At 34.3% G+C, this 20,073-nt stretch overlaps 1 protein-coding gene across 3 annotated transcripts in view; it reads left to right on the forward strand.

The window, feature by feature from the left end:
- TMEM168 (transmembrane protein 168) overlaps positions 1–18,276 on the forward strand; it is a 53,829-nt gene extending 35,553 nt beyond the window's left edge. For all 3 annotated transcript variants that reach the window (XM_067042312.1, XM_067042313.1, XM_059074587.2), the window contains exons 3-5: positions 1,072–1,214; positions 3,445–3,719; positions 12,682–18,276. In XM_067042312.1, the coding sequence (XP_066898413.1) occupies positions 1,072–1,214; positions 3,445–3,719; positions 12,682–13,229 (966 nt within the window). In that variant the 3' untranslated portion in view covers positions 13,230–18,276. The remainder of the gene's footprint in view (positions 1–1,071; positions 1,215–3,444; positions 3,720–12,681) is intronic.
- Positions 18,277–20,073: the final 1,797 nt, after the last annotated feature.

Below are 20,073 nucleotides of genomic sequence, written 5' to 3' on the forward strand. Positions count from 1 at the left end.
TTTTACTCATTTGTATTTTCTATTGTTTCTAAATTGTGCATGTACTGTATTATTTATGTAATTGATAACACAGAATGTACCAAAAATAGGGCATTGTATCCATTTTTTCCATTATGGGAGTCAACTTTATTTTTTTATTGAAATTCCGATCAAATGAACCACTTCTTAGTGTTAGAAAACTATATTCATGCACATAGACACATAACTGTGTAATATGTGCAGTAGCAACACAAAAAATGTGGGATACTATCTGCATTGTAAAAATATAGGTCAGTACTGAGTGACTCATCCTTCCTTTTCATTTAAATGGGTCCTTTAATTTTTTGTTTGTTTCTTTTAATTGCAAATACTACTTAAATCTTGTCTTCCCTTAATATGTCTCCTGCCTCCCTTTTTCCATTCTGTTTTTAGGCTGCTTAAATGTCTTCAGTATATGTCTTTTATATATATATATATATATATATATATATATATTTTTACAGTTTTGAATTTATAGTCTAGAGCTTTTCAAAGGAAAAGTTTGTTATAAGTTTAATTTAAGAATGGAATTCATTTTGATAGCTTTAAGGAGCTTACAGTTTAAGAGTTTCTCTTAATTTCTGGACATTTCACAGGGGAAAAAAAAGCCCTTTCTAAAGTACCTTCTCTGATAAAGTAAATGTGTTATTTGTAAAATGATTTAGAGCGTGTGGGTTTTAACAGGAAAGGATTTGTTTTCTGGCTTTTTCTCTGTCATATCAAGGGTGTGGTTATATTTTTGTTTTGTTTTTTAGTTTGAGTCGGATGTTATTTGACATCCCATCATAAAAATACAGCACATTATAAAAATGTGGTGTGCTGTATTTGTTTTGCCATGACTTCCAAGGAGCTTAGAGATAAATTTAGGGTTCATTGCTCATCCATGTATACACTTGTCTCTTTCAATTTATAATGGTTTTTAGGTCATTAATTATCCTTTTTGGAAATAGAGGCCAAAAAATGAATGAATATGCATTTATGTAAATATATATGCATATATACATATATAAGTTGTCACACACTCTATGTAAACATGTTTTAAATTTTTTTTAGCCAACAAATGGAATCTTCTTGAGCATGTTTCTAATTGTTTTGCCATTGGAATCTATGGCTCATGGCCTCTTCCATGAATTGGGTAACTGTTTAGGAGGAACATCTGTTGGATATGCTATTGTGATTCCCACCAACTTCTGCAGGTACAGTAACCTAGTATAATAAGTAATAGCTACTTGACTCTTAATATTTTGCTAATATTGGTATAAGATGATAGCTCATTTTTTCAAAACTATATTCTCAAAGTATAATACTCCTGCTTTTTTATTTTCCATTTATCCCAAATGTTTAAAAACCTTTATTTACTCTGAGTAATAATATAATCTTCAGGGTTCAATAAAAGTTTTATTTTTGATAAATGTGATTAGCTTATGTTTTAGCTAAAAATCATAAAATACGAATGGATTTTCTAAGTAAAGTTCCTGCCCTTTCTTTAGAGAGGGATATCTTGTTTAAGAAAATGTGAAACAACATGGTGAAGTATAATAGAATGTACACTGGACCTCAGCGTCCTAAATTCTAGTTCTGTGTTACTTTAGGCAGATCATAACTTCTCTGGACCTCTGTCTTTATCTAAAATGCAAACAATACCATTCTGCCTGTATAGAGAAATGTTATCAAGAGCTAATGAGACTATAAATGTAAAAACACTACTAGAAAATGTCATACAAATACCACGAATTCAAAAACATTGGCAGTGAAGTTAAGTATTTGATTGCAGTTTTATTTGGAAATATTTTTGACCCCAAATGTATGGCAAATCTGTTTCAGTCTGTAAATATTGCCAAATTTTAGTTTTTCTTTTGTAGTTAAGTACCTTTGAAGTAGAAAAAAATAGTTCCTTGCCATTAATGGATTCTGTTGACCAAGCAGTCATCATACTTTCCTTGGCCAGGGATGGGAGAGGGCTTGAAATAAAGTTTTTATCTGACTTCAAATATTTGACATAAAAACACAAAGTAGACTCTTTATAGTAAATATTTCCCCTATATTAAAGACTTGATATATAAGTTGAAGATTCTCATGAGAAGTAAAAGAAATACGTTTAGAAGGATCAATAAAGTAAGATGTGACAACTCTGCAGGAAGAATATGTGGAAATAGTAATTTGCACAGTTAGATTTTTATTCTAATTTTTGATTATGCATTGCTTTATTCTTTTGCTGTTTTGTGGCTGTTAAATGATACAAATATGGGACAAAATGTTTTGTTATTTTAATGAAAACTTTTATAGAATTATTATAAAGTTTTCAAAATTCCTACTAGAAATCTCTTTTCTGGATAAGAGTTATGATTTTTTTCTCCCTCAATATTGATTTGATTCTTCTAGTTTTAAGACGTGGTTTATTATCTTGACTAAAGTACCATTTTACATTTTAACATGTATTCCAGGATCAGGTCTAAGTCTTCAGTTAGTATTCAGTAGTATATAAAGCAGTGGACCTAAATGGTAATGATTTTTTTTAAATAAATTTATTTTATATATTTATTTTTGGCTGCGTTGGGTCTTCGTTGCTGCACATAGCTTTCTATTGTTGCGGCGAGCAGGGGCTACTCTTTGTTATGGTGCACGGGCTTCTCATTGTGGTGGCTTCTCTCATTGCAGAGTACAGGCTCTAGGTGCACGGGCTTTAGTAGTTGCAGCGCGTGGGGCTCAGTAGTTGTGGCTCACGGGCTCTAGAGCGCAGGCTCAGTAGTTGTGGCACATGGGCTTAGTTGCTCTGCAGCATGTGGGATCTTCTCAGACCAGGGCTCAAACTCATGTCCCCTGCATTGGCAGGTGGATTCTTAACCACTGTGCCACCAGGCAAGTCCATAATAATTGTTTTAAAATGTCATTTATTAAAAGGTAAGCTCTATCATTTATGTACCTTAAGTTAATAAAACTTGAACACTTTATAAAGACTGTCTTTTTCAACACAAAAATTAAATATATAATTTAAAATATCGCTTCCATATTTTGTTAAAATTTTTTTCTCAAGAAAACAGTACTTTCATTATTGTCCCCACCCAGGTATTCTTGAAACATTTTGGTGGTAGAATTAGTAGTCTTGCTTTTCAAAGTTTTGTTTAATATCTGTCATATGGTAAGAATATATGAATAAAGAATGAAGAGTAGTACTATCTACATTTGGAGATATTCTCCCAGCTTCCAGTTTTATTGATAAGAAATATAATTTTTAGAAACTAGGCTTTGATTTTCCAAGCTTAATTCTTAGCACTGTAGAAAATTTAGGAAAGATTAAAAAAAAAAATCCTGCCATTTAATTAGCCACTTATGATTCTTAGATAATTTATTATCAATGAAGAATAGGAGTGTGACAATAGAATGAACACTTCATAAACACTAAAATGATCTTTGTTTCTCCTTCAGTCCTGATGGTCAGCCAACACTTCTTCCACCAGAACATGTACAGGAGTTAAATTTGAGGTCTACTGGCATGCTCAACGCTATCCAAAGATTTTTTGCATATCACATGATTGAGACCTATGGATGTGACTATTCTACAAGTGGCCTGTCCTTTGATACTCTGCATTCCAAACTGAAAGCTTTCCTTGAACTTCGGACTGTGGATGGACCTAGACATGATACGTATGTTTTGTATTACAGTGGGCACACCCATGGTACAGGAGAGTGGGCTCTTGCAGGTAAATCCACCTCTGGCAATTTCACTATTGTAAGAATACGCCTATTCGTAGAAATCTGTCCTTCACACTGAAACATTAAGTTGCAAGATTCTCAGTTTTCCACTTCACAGATTACCAAGTATACATATGACTATTTTGTTTGCCTTTTCTCTGGCATACTTATTGAGCATAATTTTATTAATCTCTAAAGGTTTTGAAAATTGTTTTGTGTTGATTGGAAGAAAAAATCTGACTGCTTGATCTGAGTCTTATAATTAGTTTCCCTTTAAAGTATTTTCAGGATTATTATTAAATGTAGTTACATTTTTCAGAAGCTGATTAACTTATTTGACTAATACTTCTAAGTCTTTAAGGTGTTACAGGATGCTGATTTCAATAGTTCTTCACATATGCAGTTTTATTTATGTTAGAAAGCTCACCATAGTTTTAAGCAGCAGGTGATATGATATGCTTGGAGTAGTGCGTAGGTCAGTGCTTGGTCCTCATTTGCCCCAACAGTGTTGTTTGAGGCAAGTTACTCTCTGTTTCAGTTCTTTCAACTGTGAATAGAAGGGGTAATATTAAGTCTCCTTGCCAAGGGAGAAATGAGGCCCTGTAAGTCAAAGGCTTTGTTTTATGAATTATTTGCTTAGTGCCTGGAAGAGAGTCTGGCATATAGTAGGAGATCCTTAAGTAATATAGGTAGATGGATGAAATCATTGAGTGAATCATGAAAAAAGGTAATTTCTTATTTAAGATTAGAAACAGTTTTTAGATTTAATTATATCCTACTTTTTTCTGTAAAATATTTCAGATGTTTTACACCACGAACATAAACAATAAAATAATCATAAAATATAAGTAGAAAAAGATATTCAGATCAAAGAAAAATATAAACAAAAGTATTATGGAAGGACAGAGGTAGAGCGCCAGTAGAAGAACTCCAGAAGAAAGGAAATAAACTCAAGGTAAAAGGAGACATGATTTCAAACCATCATGGTCTCACTAATTTCATGCCAGATTGGTTTCCAGGGTTTTATTATAAATACATTTTTGTAATTTTTTGGTTTTACAAATAAATATTGAATAACTCAATGGCTGTCTAAAAGGAGTAAAGGCAAACTAATACTTACTGAGCACATTTGAAGCACAGATACTATGCTTGGTACTTTGTACACATTATTAGATTTAATCTTCACTTGAAATTTCTTGAAGTAAATACTATCACCTCTATCATCTTCATTTTTCAGAGGATGAAATGAAAGCTGAAAGTGGTTACATAACTTATCTATAGTCATAATACTACTAAGTGATGGAACCATGATTCAAGCCCAGATCTCCCTGACCCCTAAAATCTTCCCCCTATTGCACCATGTTGCTGCCAAAAGTGAAAACCTTGAAGATAGAGAAATGGCATGTTCTGGTTCAGTAGATATTTTTGTTAGCATGGTTCACCCATTTTCAAAATACTGTAATACAGAAGAAGCTAATCAACATTAAAACTACTTCAGTATAATGGTTTATAAAATCATTTACTTGACCTATACTTTTTAATAACACAATGTGTAAAATAACTTTAATTTTTATGGCTATTTCAAGTTCAGGTAAATTATAGCATTCTGTGTACTTCAGAGCACAAGACAAAAGGTTCTAGTCTGTTCAAAAATCTTTACAGAAATATATTTCAGACCCAAAAGCAGGGATTGATTATTGAAAACTACTGCAGTGCTTATAATAATAACCTCTTCCCTAAGCAAACGGGTCGAAAAAGGCATAATTTTGGTGGCCATGCCTATATCCTTAGTTATTTTTAAGTTTTATAAGAAAGTAATTTAAGAAGCAAGCACATTATACGTTTCCATGAAGGATTTATTGTTTAATGTAAACATTTTGCCAAAAGTTTGCATTTTTCTTAAGTCTTTAAAAATTTATCTCAAGTATTTTTTAAAAGGTGGCTTTGGAAATAAATTCTAGATGTTCAGTTTACTGATTTTTTTTTTTTTAGTTTATTTTAGAGTATGGTGTTAGGGAGTGTTCTAATTTCATTCTTTTACATGTAGCTGTCCAGTTTTCCCAGCACCACTTATTGAAGAGACTGTCTTTTCTCCGTTGTATATCCTTGCCTCCTTTGTCATAGATTAGTTGACCCTAGGTGCGTGGGTTAGCTCTTGGCTTTCTATCCTGTCCCATTGATATATATTTCTGTTTTTGTGCGAGTACCATATTGTCTTGATTACTGTAGCTTTGCAGCATAGTCGTAAGTCAGGGAGTCTGATTCTTCCAGCTCTGTTTTTTTCCCTCAAAACTGCTTTGGCTATTCAGGGTCTTTTGTGTTTCCATATAAATTTTAAGATTTTTTGTTCTAGTTCTGTAAAAAATGCCATTGGTAATTTGATAGGGATTGCATTGAATCTGTACATTGCTTTGGGCAGTATAGTCATTTTCACAATATTGATTCTTCCAATCCAAGAACATGGTACATCTCTCCATCTGTTAGTATCATCTTTAATTTCTTTCATCAGTGTCTTATAGTTTTCTGCATATAGGTCTTTTGTCTCCCTAGGGAGGATTATTCCTAGGTATTTTATTCTTTTTGTTGCAATGGTAAATGGGTGTGTTTCCTTAATTTCGCTTTCCGATTGTTCATCGTTAGTGTATAGGAATGCAAGAGATTTCTGTGCATTAATTTTGTATCCTGCTACTTTACCAAATTCATTGATTAGCTCTAGTAGTTTTCTGGTGGCATCTTTAGGATTCTCTATGGATAGTAGTATCATGTCATCTGCAAACAGTGACAATTTTACTTCTTTTCCAATTTGTATTCCTTTTATTTCTTTTTCTTCTCTGATTGCTGTGGCTAGGATTTCCAAAACTATCTTGAATAATAGTGGTAAGAGTGGACATCCTTGTCTTGTTCCTGATCTTAGAGGAAATGCTTTCAGTTTTTCACCATTGAGAATGGTTTGCCTTTATGATATATGGCCTTTATTATGTTGAGGTAGGTTCCCTCTATGCCCACTTTCTGGGGGGTTTTATCATAAATGGGTGTTGAATTTTGTCAAAAGCTTTTCCTGCATCTGTTGAGATGATCATATGGTTTTTATTCTTCAATTTGTTAATATGGTGTATGACATTGATTTGCATATATTGAAGAATCCTTGCATCTCTGGGATAAATCCCACTTGATCATGGTATATAATACTTTTAATGTGTTGTTGGATTCTGTTTGCTAGTATTTTGTTGAGGATTTTTGCATCTATATTCATCGATGATACTGGTCTGTAATTTTCTTTTTGTAGTATCTTTGTCTGGTTTTGGTATCAGGTTGATGGTGGCCTCATAGAACAAGTTTGAGAGTTTTCCTTCCTCTGCAATTTTTTGGAAGTGTCTGAGAAGGATGGGTGTCAGCTCTTCTCTAAATGTGTAATAGAATTCACCTGTGAAGCCATCTGGTCCTGGACTTTTGTTTTTTGGAAGGTTTTTAATCACAGTTTCAATTTCATTACTTGTGATTGGTCTGTTCATATTTTCTATTTCTTCCTGGTTCAGTCTTGGAAGGTTATACCTTTCTAAGAATTTGTCCATTTCTTCCAGGTTGTCCATTTTATTGGCATAGTGTTGCTTGCAGTAGTCTCTTAGGATGCTTTGTATTTCTGTGGTGTCTGTTGTCACTTCTCCTTTTTCATTTCTGATTTTATTGATTTGAGTCCTCTCCCTCTTTTTCTTGATGAGTCTGGCTAATGGCTTATCAATTTTGTTTATCTTCTCAAAGAACCAGCTTTTAGTTTTATTGATCTTTGCTGTTGTTTTCTTTGTTTCTATTTCATTTATTTCTGCTCTGATCTTTATCATTTCTTTCCTTCTGCTAACTTTGGGTTTTGTTTGTTCTCCTTTCTCTAGTTCCTTTAGGTGTAAGGTTAGATTGAGATTTTTCTTGTTTCTTGAGGTAGGCTTGTATAGCTATAAACTTCCCTCTTAGGACTGTATTTGCTGCTTCTGAAAGGTTTTGGATCATCGTGTTGTCATTGTCATTTGTCTCTAGGTATTTTTTGATTTCCTCTTTGGTTTCTTCAGTGATCTCTTGGTTATTTAGTAACATATTGTTTAGCATCTATGTGTTTATGTTTTTTACGTTTTTTTCCCCTGTAATTCACTTCTAATCTCATAGTGTTGTGGTCAGAAAAGAAGCTTGATATGATTTCAATTTTGTTAAATTTACTGAGGCTTGATTTGTGACCCAGGATGTGATCTATCCTGGAGAATGTTCCATGTGCACTTGAGAAGAAAGTGTAATCTGCTGTGTTTGGATGGAATGTCATATAAATATCAATTAAATCTATCTGGTCTATTGTGTCATTTAAAGCTTGTGTTTCCTTATTAATGTTCTGTTTGTATGATCTGTTTATTGGTGTAAGTGAGGTGTTAAAGTCCCCCACTATTATTGTTTACTGTTGATTTCCTCTTTTATAGCCATTAGCAGTTGCCTTATGTATTGAGGTGCTCCTGTGTTGGGTGCATATATAATTGTTATATCTTCTTGGGTTGACCCCTTGATCATTATGTAGTGTCCTTCCTTATCTCTTGTAACATTCTTTATTTTAAAGTCAAATTTATCTGATACAAGAATTGCTACTCTAGCTTTCTTTTGATTTCCATTTGCATGGACTACCTTTTTCCATCCCCTCACTTTCAGTCTGTATGTGTCCCTAGGTCTGAAGTGGGTCTCTTATAGACAGCATATATATGGGTCTTGTTTTTCTATCAATTCAGCCAATCTCTGTCTTTTGGTTGGAGCATTTAATCCATTCACATTTAAGGTAATTATTGATATGTATGTTCCTATGACCATTTTCTTAATTGTTTTGGGTTTGTTTTTGTAGGTATTTTCCTTCTCTTGTGTTTCCTGCCTAGAGAAGTTCCTTTAGCATTTGTTGTAGAGCTGGTTTGGTGGTGCTGAATTCTTTTACCTTTTGCTTGTCTCTAAAGCTTTTGATTTCTCCATCAAATCTGAATGAGTTCATTGCCAGGTTGAGTAATCTTGGTTGTAGGTTCTTCCCTTTCATCACTTTACGTATATCATGCCACTCCCTTCTGGCTTGTAGAGTTTCTGCTGAGAAATCAGCTGTTAACCTTATGGGAGTTCCCTTGTATGTTATTTGTCATTTTTCCCTTGCCGCTTTCAATAATTTTTCTTTGTCTTTAATTTTTGCCTATTAGATTACTATGTGTCTCGGCATGTTTCTCCTTGGGTTTATCCTGTATGGGACTCGCTGCACTTCCTGGACTTGGGTGGCTATTTCCTTTCACATGTTAGGGAAGTTTTCGACTATAATCTCTCCAAATATTTTCTCCGGTCCTTTCTCTCTCTCTCTTCTCCTTCTGGGACCTCTATAATGCAAATGTTGTTGCGTTTAATGTTGCCCCAGAGGTCTCTTAGGCTGTCTTCATTTCTTTTCATTCTTTTTCTTTACTCTGTTCCATGGCAGTGAATGCCACCATTTTGTCTTCCAGGTCACTTATCTGTTCTTCTGCCTCAGTCATTCTGCTGTTGATTCCTTCTAGTGTATTTTTCATTTCAGTTATTGTATTGTTCATCTCTGTTTGTTTGTTTGTTCTTTAATTCTTCTAGGTCTTTGTTAAACATTTCTTGCATCTTCTTGATCTTTGCCTCCATTCTTTTTCAGAGGTCCTGGATTGTCTTCACTGTCATTATTCTGAATTCTTTTTCTGGAAGGTTGCCTATCTCCACTGCATTTAGTTGTTTTTCTGGGGTTTTATCTTGTTCCTTCATCTGGTACATACCCTCTGCCTTTTCATCTTGTTTGTCTTTCTGTGAATGTGCTTTTTGTTCCACAGGCTGCAGGATTGAAGTTCTTCTTGCTTCTCAGTTTACTGATATTTATATTAGCTTTTTCATTTCTCAGGAAATGTAAGAGACACCAAGATAAATAGCTTAAAAGTGTTCTTAAATTTTCATTCACTATGAATAAGGAATAATTTATGAAGACAAACTCTAAAGTAGGGTTATATTTTAGGTAAATGTCTAGCAGTTACATTCTGCAATGTTATCTTTAGAATATTTTTTAAAGTATGTCAATAAGTTAACCATTATAGAATTCTTCTATTAGCCCAGAAGATCTGTTTTGTGTAACTTTGTAAGTGTAACTTTCTTTGTGAGAGTCTTTGTTGTAAAAACAGGAAAATATTGGAGAAAACATAGCTTGACAGGCCTTCCCTTTCCAAGAAGGCTAGGTTTTGTCCCATAATAATTCAGCAACTGTATACTCCCCCATGGCCTTAGGCACCTGGCTCAGTGGATGAATCCTCTTTTCAGTCAGTCCCTGCCCTTGGCCTGCCTGAAACAACCCTCAGAGGTTAATTCTATCTCAGAAGTAGTATTGAACACCCCTGCTCTGAACAAAATGCTTTAATTCATTCCAAGCCAAGTGACAAAGAACTCTAAGCACTGAGATTTATCAATAGGTATTTTTCTAAAAACCTCTAAATAGGAAATATCATGACTGGATTTTACTTGAGCAAGTTAAGAGTAGGTCCAGAAATCACTGTGAGAAAGAGAATCTGTATGTGTCCTTTATCCCATACCTTTACTCTTAGTACTTCTTAGAATATGTAGTCTTCTTACATTTATGGGGCTTCATAATATAGAACCTGATATTTTTGCCTCTTTGTTTGAGGGTAAAAAACAATTATGGTAATGACAAGAGAGACAGAAATACATAAAAAATGTAGATAACCTATAAAGCAGTTTATCACAGGTAAACAAAGTCTTTAAAAAGCAGTCTCAATTACTTGAACTGTTGGCTTGAATTAGATTACTTGAATCAGATGGCTGTTATCTGAGAAAAATGTAAATATTTTGCATCTGGGCCAAAAGCCAAATGCAACATAGAAACTGTTCATAGGAGAAAGCAGAGCAAAACAAAACAAGAGAAGAGAAATAGTATAAAGGGCTTTAATACTGCTTTAAATTTCTTGCTGATATCTAAAGAGCGTGTTTATAAGAGAATTAGTGTAGAGTGTGCTGAAGAATATTTATTGAAATAGTTGTAGAAGGCAAGTTAGAACTATGATACAGGCAAGTAAGAACAATGATGTTTTGTGGCAGATGGAATCTGTATAATAACTCTTGTAATCTGTGTTGTCCTGTCATCTCCAGAGAAGTTTAATAAAACTGGCCATAAAGAAAAGTGAGCTTGATCATATTTAAAAAGATATCTCCTGGAGGTCTTTGTGAAGCGATATGTTAGTAATATGTGAAAAATAGTGTCTCTGAGATGATAGGTATGAGTGTAAGAGCAGTTCATGAAACCAATTTTTCATTGTCACAGTCTAAGATACAGCAGGCTGATGAATAAAAGAATATTAATTATTCGTAAAAAATATCAAATACCCTGACTTTATAGGTCATATTATTAATAGAATCCAAATTCTAAAGGATTCTCTATCTCTCCAGTATTGTTATTTTGATAATTTAGCAAAGAGCATGGTTGCTTTTGTTAAAAATACATATTCTGAAGTTAGGTTGTTGGAACTTGTATTAGTAAATTGTAGCCTGTTAAAACTTTTTTCTAATTATAAAAGTAACATATATTCAACATAAAAATTTTGGAACATATAAAGAAGTATAACAAACACCACCTGAAATCCAAATACCCGGAAATAACTCCTGCTGTTATTTTTGTAGATACACTTCTGTGTCATGCTTTTTCTAATATCATAGATATTTTTGTCATTAAAATTTCTTTATAAATATCATTTATTATAAAACTCTTCTCATAAGGTTATACCATAATTTATATCCATTCCCCCAGTAGTTTCAGATTTTACACTATCTTAGATAGCAGTGGGAAGATGAGCTTTATATGTAATTTTTTGTCTGCATTTTTCCCCTTTCCTTAGGGTAGATTCCTAGAATTGGAATGACTGGATTAGTATACCATTTGAGACAGAGCCAGGACTAGGGTGAGGTGAGAATGGCAGTTGCTTGGGGCACAGAACTTAAGAGGGTGCTAAAAATTAAATGATGAAGATAACATTTTAATGCAATATATTTAAAATTCAAAAGTAATGCAAAAAATAACCTCATCCATAACGAACCACATGTAAATACTAGCTATAAGACATATTTCTAAGTCAGAAATATATTTACTTTAGACCTTTCTGGTATATGTTTTTTTTAATCCTTTGTTGTTGTTCAGGTATAAAACTGATTTAAAAATAAACCCATTCCAAGCTCATTCTTTACTGGTAGGAAGGGTGTTTTTCATCTCGTAGGTACCTACATATGAGGAGAGAAGTTAATCTATCAAAAGTGTAGAACAGGGTGAGCCAACTTTTTCTGTAAGGACCAGATATTTTTGTCTTGGTAGGCCATAAAGTCCCTGTTGCAACTACTTAGCTCTACCATTGTAGTATAAAAGCAGCCATAGACAGAATATCAATAAATGAATGTTATTTATAGAAATATGAAATATAAATTTCCTATAATTTTTACATGTCACAAACTTCTACTCTTTAAAAAAGTTTTTTTTACCATTTAAAAATATAAAATCAGTTCTTAGCTCTCAGGCTATACAAAACAAGTGGCAGGCTGGATTTGACCACAAGCCATAATTTGCTCGTGGTAGAAAATTTGCTTTGCTGTATAATTTTTTTTCACTAAATTTAACTTTATAAAATAATTTTCTCATTTTATCATAGCATATCCCTTTAATGTGAATAACAGGATGATTGGGGGGTTGGGGGTGGGTTTTTTTTTTTTGGGGTATGATTTTTTACCTGAAGCTGAAAGTCTGTTTTTGTTTTTAAAAATTCTTCTGAAAAAGATACTTTGGAAAAAAGCCTCCCTCTTTTTTTTCTTACATATTTTGAGAACTTAAAGAAAATACACTTAAGACAAAAGAGTATTCTTATTAAGACACTTCAGAAATTCTTGCTCTACTGAACTTTCTGTTGTTCACAGGTGGAGACATACTACGCCTTGACACACTTTTAGAATGGTGGCGAGAAAAGAATGGTTCCTTCTGTTCCCGACTTATTATCATATTAGACAGTGAGAATTCAACCCCCTGGGTGAAAGAAGTGAGAAAAATCAACGACCAGTATATTGCAGTGCAAGGAGCAGAGATGACAAAAACAATAGATATTGAAGAAGCTGACCCACCACAGCTGGGTGACTTTACAAAAGACTGGGTAGAATATAACTGCAACTCCACTAATAACATCTGCTGGACTGAAAAGGGACGCACAGTGAAAGCAGTATATGGCGTGTCAAAACGGTGGAGTGACTACACTCTGCATTTGCCAACGGGAAGCGATGTGGCCAAGCACTGGATGTTGTACTTTCCTCGTATTACATATCCACTAGTGCATTTGGCAAATTGGTTGTGTGGTCTGAACCTTTTTTGGATCTGCAAAACTTGTTTTAGGTGCTTGAAAAGATTAAAAATGAGTTGGTTTCTTCCTACTGTGCTGGACACAGGACAAGGCTTCAAACTTGTCAAATCTTAATTTGGAACCCAAAGTGGAATATTGTTGAGAGTTCATTCTACCAGTTATCACTAACTTGCCATTTTTTGTATATTGTATTTTTATTTGTAAAAAATATCTTGCTACTTCTGTAGCTGCTCTCATTTTGTCTTTTCTCCAGTAATTATGGTGTATGTAAGGTGTTGGGAATAAGCATTATTTTATACTAAAAATATGTAGGGAGTCACAAATGTTGACTTAGTGAATGCATAAGCGATGTTAAAAATAATAACAATGCACTTTGAGGAATGTTTGCATATGCCTCTGATTAGAAAGAAGACACTCTGCAGTGGCCAATGAAGAATTACTAATGCCTTATTTTCTAGGCATAAAGAATGTAAACCAGACAATTTGTTTACTATGGGAAGAAAACTACCAATTTGCTTACAGAAGATTATTCTTTGTGAACAGTAGGTTTGAGTTCAAGGCCATTTGAAGAATTACAGGCTCTCTCTTAGAAAAGGGAAAAGGAAGAAGTCTGCTTAAAATGAATGCAAAATTTGCTTGTAGTCCATCACGTTTAGTTACTTGGCTATGACCTGTTATCGATATCACAGAGAAGCCCAAATCACTGTTTAGGTCAAGACATTCTTCATATAGGTAAGTGTAAGAAGCTAGAGCCTACAAATTGCTCCTTCATGCATTGTTAGGGGCCTCTGAAAGCACTGGCAGTTTTAAGAGTCTTTCTCAGGGTAACAATGTTTTCTTAATGAACAATGTTTCCAGCTACAAATTCCTTCCAAATAAATTGTCTTCCCTTTCAAAAAGTAATCTTAAGAAATTTAGCCATTTGTCATTGATTTAGGCTATTTTCAGTACTGAGAAATGATTTTGATCTCAATAGAGTTAATGCTCTGTCATGAAAACTATTTTTCAGATCCCCATTAGTGGTAACATTTTTTTCTACTGAAGGTCAAAGGATTGGAAACAGGTCATTTTTCTTCATGTATACATGTAATGTATTGTGTAAAAACGTATTCATATTGGCAATTTTACTTAAGCTTAATGGTGTGGTGTAATTTTTAAAACTTAATTCAGTGTTTTCTCGGATTAAAGCAGGCATGGATGAGGGTATCTCCTAAAAGGTAATTTACCTCCTGTTCCCTTCCAATAATCCTTACATTCTAAGTTTTCATCTCTGAGAAATAACAAGAAGGGAATAGAATTAAATTGGGGGATAATCTAATCTTTGTTGTTTAAATGGTGTGACGTCTCACCATTAAAGCCATTTTTTCCAGCCTTAGAGAGAGGAAATAATGCCTCTACCATCTTCTACCTGGTGACTTGAAGTTTTATTTAGGAAGAAGTCACTTAGCGTCAGGGAACTTGTATACCACTATCTATGCAGCGTTGTTATAGAGTCTGATTATTTCTGTGTTTTGAGTATGATTTTCCTAATGTTCTGAATAAAATTTTGTCAAAAATTAATTTTTCACATAATGTGCAAATAACAGTTATTGAATATTTTAGTGTATTAAGAGAGAGAGTCATAAAAAGTGTCCAAGTATTAGAGTTCATGGTTAGTAGCAGGTTGATTTAAAATTTTCCAATATTTGGTTACCTATTTATATAAACATCATCCAAATGAAATAGTATAGTGTTTCATTACTATTCAGAAATAGTGTAGCAGACAAGCCAAGTGTTAAAATTACGAGCTTACAGCTACATACCACAGTTTAATTAATGTTAAGTAAAATCATCTTTTTTTTTTTTTTTTTTTTTTTTCTGTACGCGGGCCTCTCACTGTTGTGGCCTCTCCAATTGCGGAGCACAGGCTCCGGACGCGCAGGCTCAGCGGCCATGGCCCACGGGCCCAGCCGCTCCACGGCATGTGGGATCTTCCCGGACCGGGGCACGAACCCGCATTCCCTGCATTGGCAGGCGGAGTCTCAACCACTGCGCCACCAGGGAAGCCCAAAATCATCTTTTAAATTCTGAGCCAGTATTAAGCCAATTAGCTTTAGCTAAAATGTATCTCTTTACTCTGAGAAAGCCAAATATAAAAGTGTATCCTGCATTCTTTATAAAGTGATACTAAGATTTTACTGAAAATCACACTCAAAAGGTAGCAGACATTTTTACAGCCACCAAGCTAATATTTTGATAAATATTTTCTATAAAGTACAACCAAAAAAGGTCTGGGCTAAAAATGTGACTTGAGCCTATTTGTTAAGTTTGATGAATTCTCCTACCCAAACAAATAAGACACTATAAGTGACTCTTAGGAGATGGCATCTTAAATTAAGTATGATAAATGATAGTATGGAGAAGGAATATTACAGGAAGGATAAATTGATCGGTTATTTTTACCTAAAGATTAAAAAACAGACCTGACAATGAGACTAATTTTCTTATGGCTTCCATTTTATATATCATGTTTAGGAAGGAGTTACTTGAAGTGATAGAATTTACGTTAGGGCAAAATTTTACCATTCCACTAAAAAGAAATAGATAACATGGAGATGTTTTTCAACTTAATGTTGACTTAATTTGTTTCCTTATATGATACCTTGCTAAAACCATAAAAGACTCCCCTCTAAAAACTTCTTTTTTAAAAGTATACACTGTTATGTGACAAATTAAGGAGTCAAGTTATTTTTCTCATAATTTTTCAGTTATGCTATTATTTCATTCAAAATTTTAACTTGCTCTGACTAAACTCTTTTGGGATATTTGGATTTATCTTTGCATAGCTTTCTATCACTCTTCTTAATAAATATGAAATTGTATAGACAAACCTTTTTCAGAAAACCATTTTTATGAAATGTTTTCATAAGTTACATACTTTTTAAAAGTTACATTGCTAATTCAAATGCATTTATATTTAATGCATTAGTGGGTAGAATTTTTTTGGAGTAAATTCTTCACTAAAGTCTCTTTGTAACTGTATGTTTTGTTTGTAAATTTTGGCTTGAATATATTTGCTGTTTTGGGTACTGCATTTTTTATAGGTATCCTTTCACATTTAGAGCATAGTCTCTTTCAGAATAATGTTCTACATTACCTTTCCACAGGTGATGTGATAGTTAATATTATGTATGCCAAAAGAAAATGGCTTAATTTTAAGCATGTGATTAAGTATATTTGATAGTAAGTGCTCAAAGGAGTTAGATCTGTCAGTACTTTTGAACATCTTCTCTGTTGGGAAGTTACTAGACTGTCATCTCTTTTCAGGCAGAGGCTTGCACATCTTGGTATTTCTGGTACACAATTACCCAGAAGAGTGCCTTGCCTATAATTCTTATTATTTAAAAAATATTTTTGACTGAGTGAATGAATTTAGACTCATAATGAGAAATTGGAATAACTTGATTGTAAATTATGACATCTTCTTGACAGTTTTACCTTAAGTGGATATTATTTCAAGATCCTCATTAAATAATCACCAAAGACAGTTACAGACTCAGTGAAAGGAAAACTAATATCACATTTGTAATTAAAGAGCCATAGGATCAAGATTAGGGAAGGAAAAACTTTAAGATACGTTTGAATGAAAACATAGCTGATATCAATCACCAAAAAGTGGCTTTTTGTGGGTTGAGTCCCTTTTCATCACGTCTCCAATATGATTAAGGTTGAATCTTCATTGATTTCCCATTAGAAACATATAGACAGGTTGGAGATTTATCACAAATGGCAATTATTATTATTATTATTATTAGTGGTACTCGGGCCTCTCACTGTTGTGGCCTCTCCCGTTGCAGAGCACAGGCTCCGGACGTGCAGGCTCAGCGGCCATGGCTCACGAGCCTAGCCGCTCTGCAGCATGTGGGATCTTCCCGGACCGGGGCACGAACCCGTGTCCCCTGCATCGGCAGGCGGACTCTCAACCACTGCGCCACCCGTGAAGCCCCACAAATGGAAATTATTGAAAGAAAGTCTGACAGATGAACAAAGAAAGAATTTGGCTGTGCCTGTCACTGACAACTAGACTGTAAAATCAGAAAAAATGGGCCTGTGAACATAAGCAGGTTCAGGACAAGTTAGGAAAACTAAAATTATATCAGCTTTGGAGTATCCTCACTAGTTGCAACACATAGGCCTACAGTATGATACAATGAAATTTAAGCAACAATTGTTCTGAACAACTATTTTGTTAATAAAGTAATTTACATTTATGTTTTTTAGGAAATATTACTTAGACCAAAGTTGATTCAAAATTGAAATCTGTAGGCTGATCACTAAGCTTTCTTTAATATTAATATGTTAAAACCCTTTTGATTGATTTAAAAATCAAATTGGCCAATCATCTTGTGTGATGACCTCACAGTATTTTTTTTTTTTTTAAGTATGAACTTAAAATAAGTAGAGTAAGTAGACAAGTTTAGTAAAATTCTGTTGTTAGTGTTTGGTCTGGACCTAAAAATCTTGATCTATCTTAAATCAGTGTGGCAGGGTCAGTGAGGAACATGGCATATCTCCCTAGACCAGCAATATTTACTCCATGTGAAGTAAAAATATTTTTATATTAAACATACCAATGTACTGAGCAATATTTGCATTAATTTTTAGTGTAAATCACAAGACTTCAAAGCAATTTTAATATTGCACTAGATCCCTTGTTCTCTTTACTGCAGAACACTGAAGATTCTTTGGACACAATTTTGGATGTTAATGATACTCATTATATTAAAAAGAAAAAAAATCCTTTGTCTTATGTCCTGGAAACACAAATAGCACAATGAATTTTTGCTAAAAAAAATAATTTTGTTTGAATATAGATGGAACTTCAGGTGGGTACTGTTTTAATGCATTTTTATAATAGATATTTCTAGGTTCTTTGGAGCCCTTATACATATTGATTTCTTGTTTTACACAACTAGGTATTGGTAAGGAAAGTGGGGTGAAGATTTTGGTTTGTAATCTACATCCCCGTGCATTCATACCCATTCTCACCTATTTCTCTGCTACCTAATTAGAAGAGATACCACTCTTTTCAAAACCTAACCTTTGGATTCCTTTCCTCCTTTCTACATAAAACGAATTCATCAATAACAATAAAAATGACAATGGCTATCATCTGTTGAATGTTTTTTATGTTCTAGGCACTGTGCTAACCAATTCTATATACATGATTTCATTAAACCCTCACAACCACCTTTTGTGATGGATGTAATTTTATTTTATGAATGAGGAAACTGAGGCAATGAACTTAAGTAACTTTCCCCACATGACACATCTATGGCTAAGAAGTTGGGTCTCAAACTCAGCTCTAAGCCAGATTTTATGTTGTGGGGAGTCCCACAAACCAAGAAAAGGAAGGTTTTACTCAGGTATATATATACCTACATGCCCTTTAGAGAACTGTTTGCATATTTTGTCAAGGGGGTAGACACCTGGCTATAAGCACGTAAGCATAGGGAAGAGGGGCAATTGGTCAATATAAGGACCTTCAATTATTAATTGTACTAATATCAGCCCCACTTCTCAGCTCCTTCCTTAATTTTCTAGCAGTCTCTGATGCTAGAGCCTTTCTGGGGTTGTACTGGACTGCTCAGACACATCTCCCCAGAAGCATATTCTGGGAGGCTGCTAGGCTACTGCTTGCTTTTCTCTGCCACCCAGTTCATACTGTTTTATCCATTTTGTCTTTGGATTTGTGCTGAAATCTCTGGTCTGATAATAGATCCCGCCATTCCCTACGTCTTGATAGTATAGTCACCTGTTTATTCCTTTACTATTAATATAATGGAACTGGAGGAGAAGATATAGAGGCATGTGTTCACTATCTTGAACTCAAAGCCAAAGTAAATTTCATTTTAAAAAATGGTGAAATTGACTTTTACTTCTGGTTAGTATATAAAATACAAAAGAACTTTGATCCAGTGGAAACATTAGAAAAATTCCAGGTTAAAATAAACATACTCTTTATTGGAGCTGCTGCAGACTAGTACATATAAGCAAATCTAGGTGAAATAAATCCCAGAGAGCAATAAATTCTTCATAAATAAGCAGAGACTGCAGCAGCTTCTATACCTGGGGCAAATGCCTGCCTTGAGTGCTAGTATGTTAGAATCGGAGCTGCCATGGACTGGGAGATTTTGCAGGAAAGAGGAAACCAGGCAAACTTTTGACAGCATTATGGGCTGGTGAGATGGGTCTCCAAGGGCAGTAAGCGCTTGACCCAACAATTCTGCCCCCTTTCCCTGGAATTTTGCCAAGAAAGTGGCAGTGGAGGAGGGCCTCATAAGCAAAGAGAATTCATGCAGCTTTGCACATCACACTTAATTGCCAGGGTTGGAATCAGATATGAATCTGAACTATGTAAAACAGACTTATTCCAGTTCAAACACTAAAAAGATCAAATCACTCAGTATCTTGGCAGATGAGGCATGGGAAGTTAGGGACTAGGCTAACTGAAGGTGAACTCAGTCCGATTAAAGCTTCTGACCAGCTCTGGCTCAATTAAACCTGTGGGAGATTTGGAAGGGTAAGTCCCTCACCTAAACCACCTAGAATGAAAGGCATGCCATTTCTGAACAGACACAAATTACACTTTTCACTGTTCTTATATGCATAGTACAGAATACATTTTTTAAAATTATAAGACATGAAGAGGGGAGGAATTGGACCCATTATCAAGAGTAAGCAGTCAAAAGATAGACCTGTAGATTACTAGCACACAAGAATTTTCAAACCAAATGGATATTCTAGGACTAATATGTCAGAAAACTTTAAATCACTGGGTGGTACTTGGGGGTGAGGGTTAGTCCTTAGCATAGGGTGTCAGAGTGTGTGGCAGGAACCACAAAGCGGAACTATCTGGCATGGACTAGAGGGCATCCACACCAGGGACAAGGGAAAGATGATAATGGGAGATTGGTTA

This window comes from Kogia breviceps, chromosome 9, assembly GCF_026419965.1.
Source record: "Kogia breviceps isolate mKogBre1 chromosome 9, mKogBre1 haplotype 1, whole genome shotgun sequence".
Taxonomy (NCBI): Eukaryota; Metazoa; Chordata; class Mammalia; order Artiodactyla; family Physeteridae; genus Kogia; species Kogia breviceps.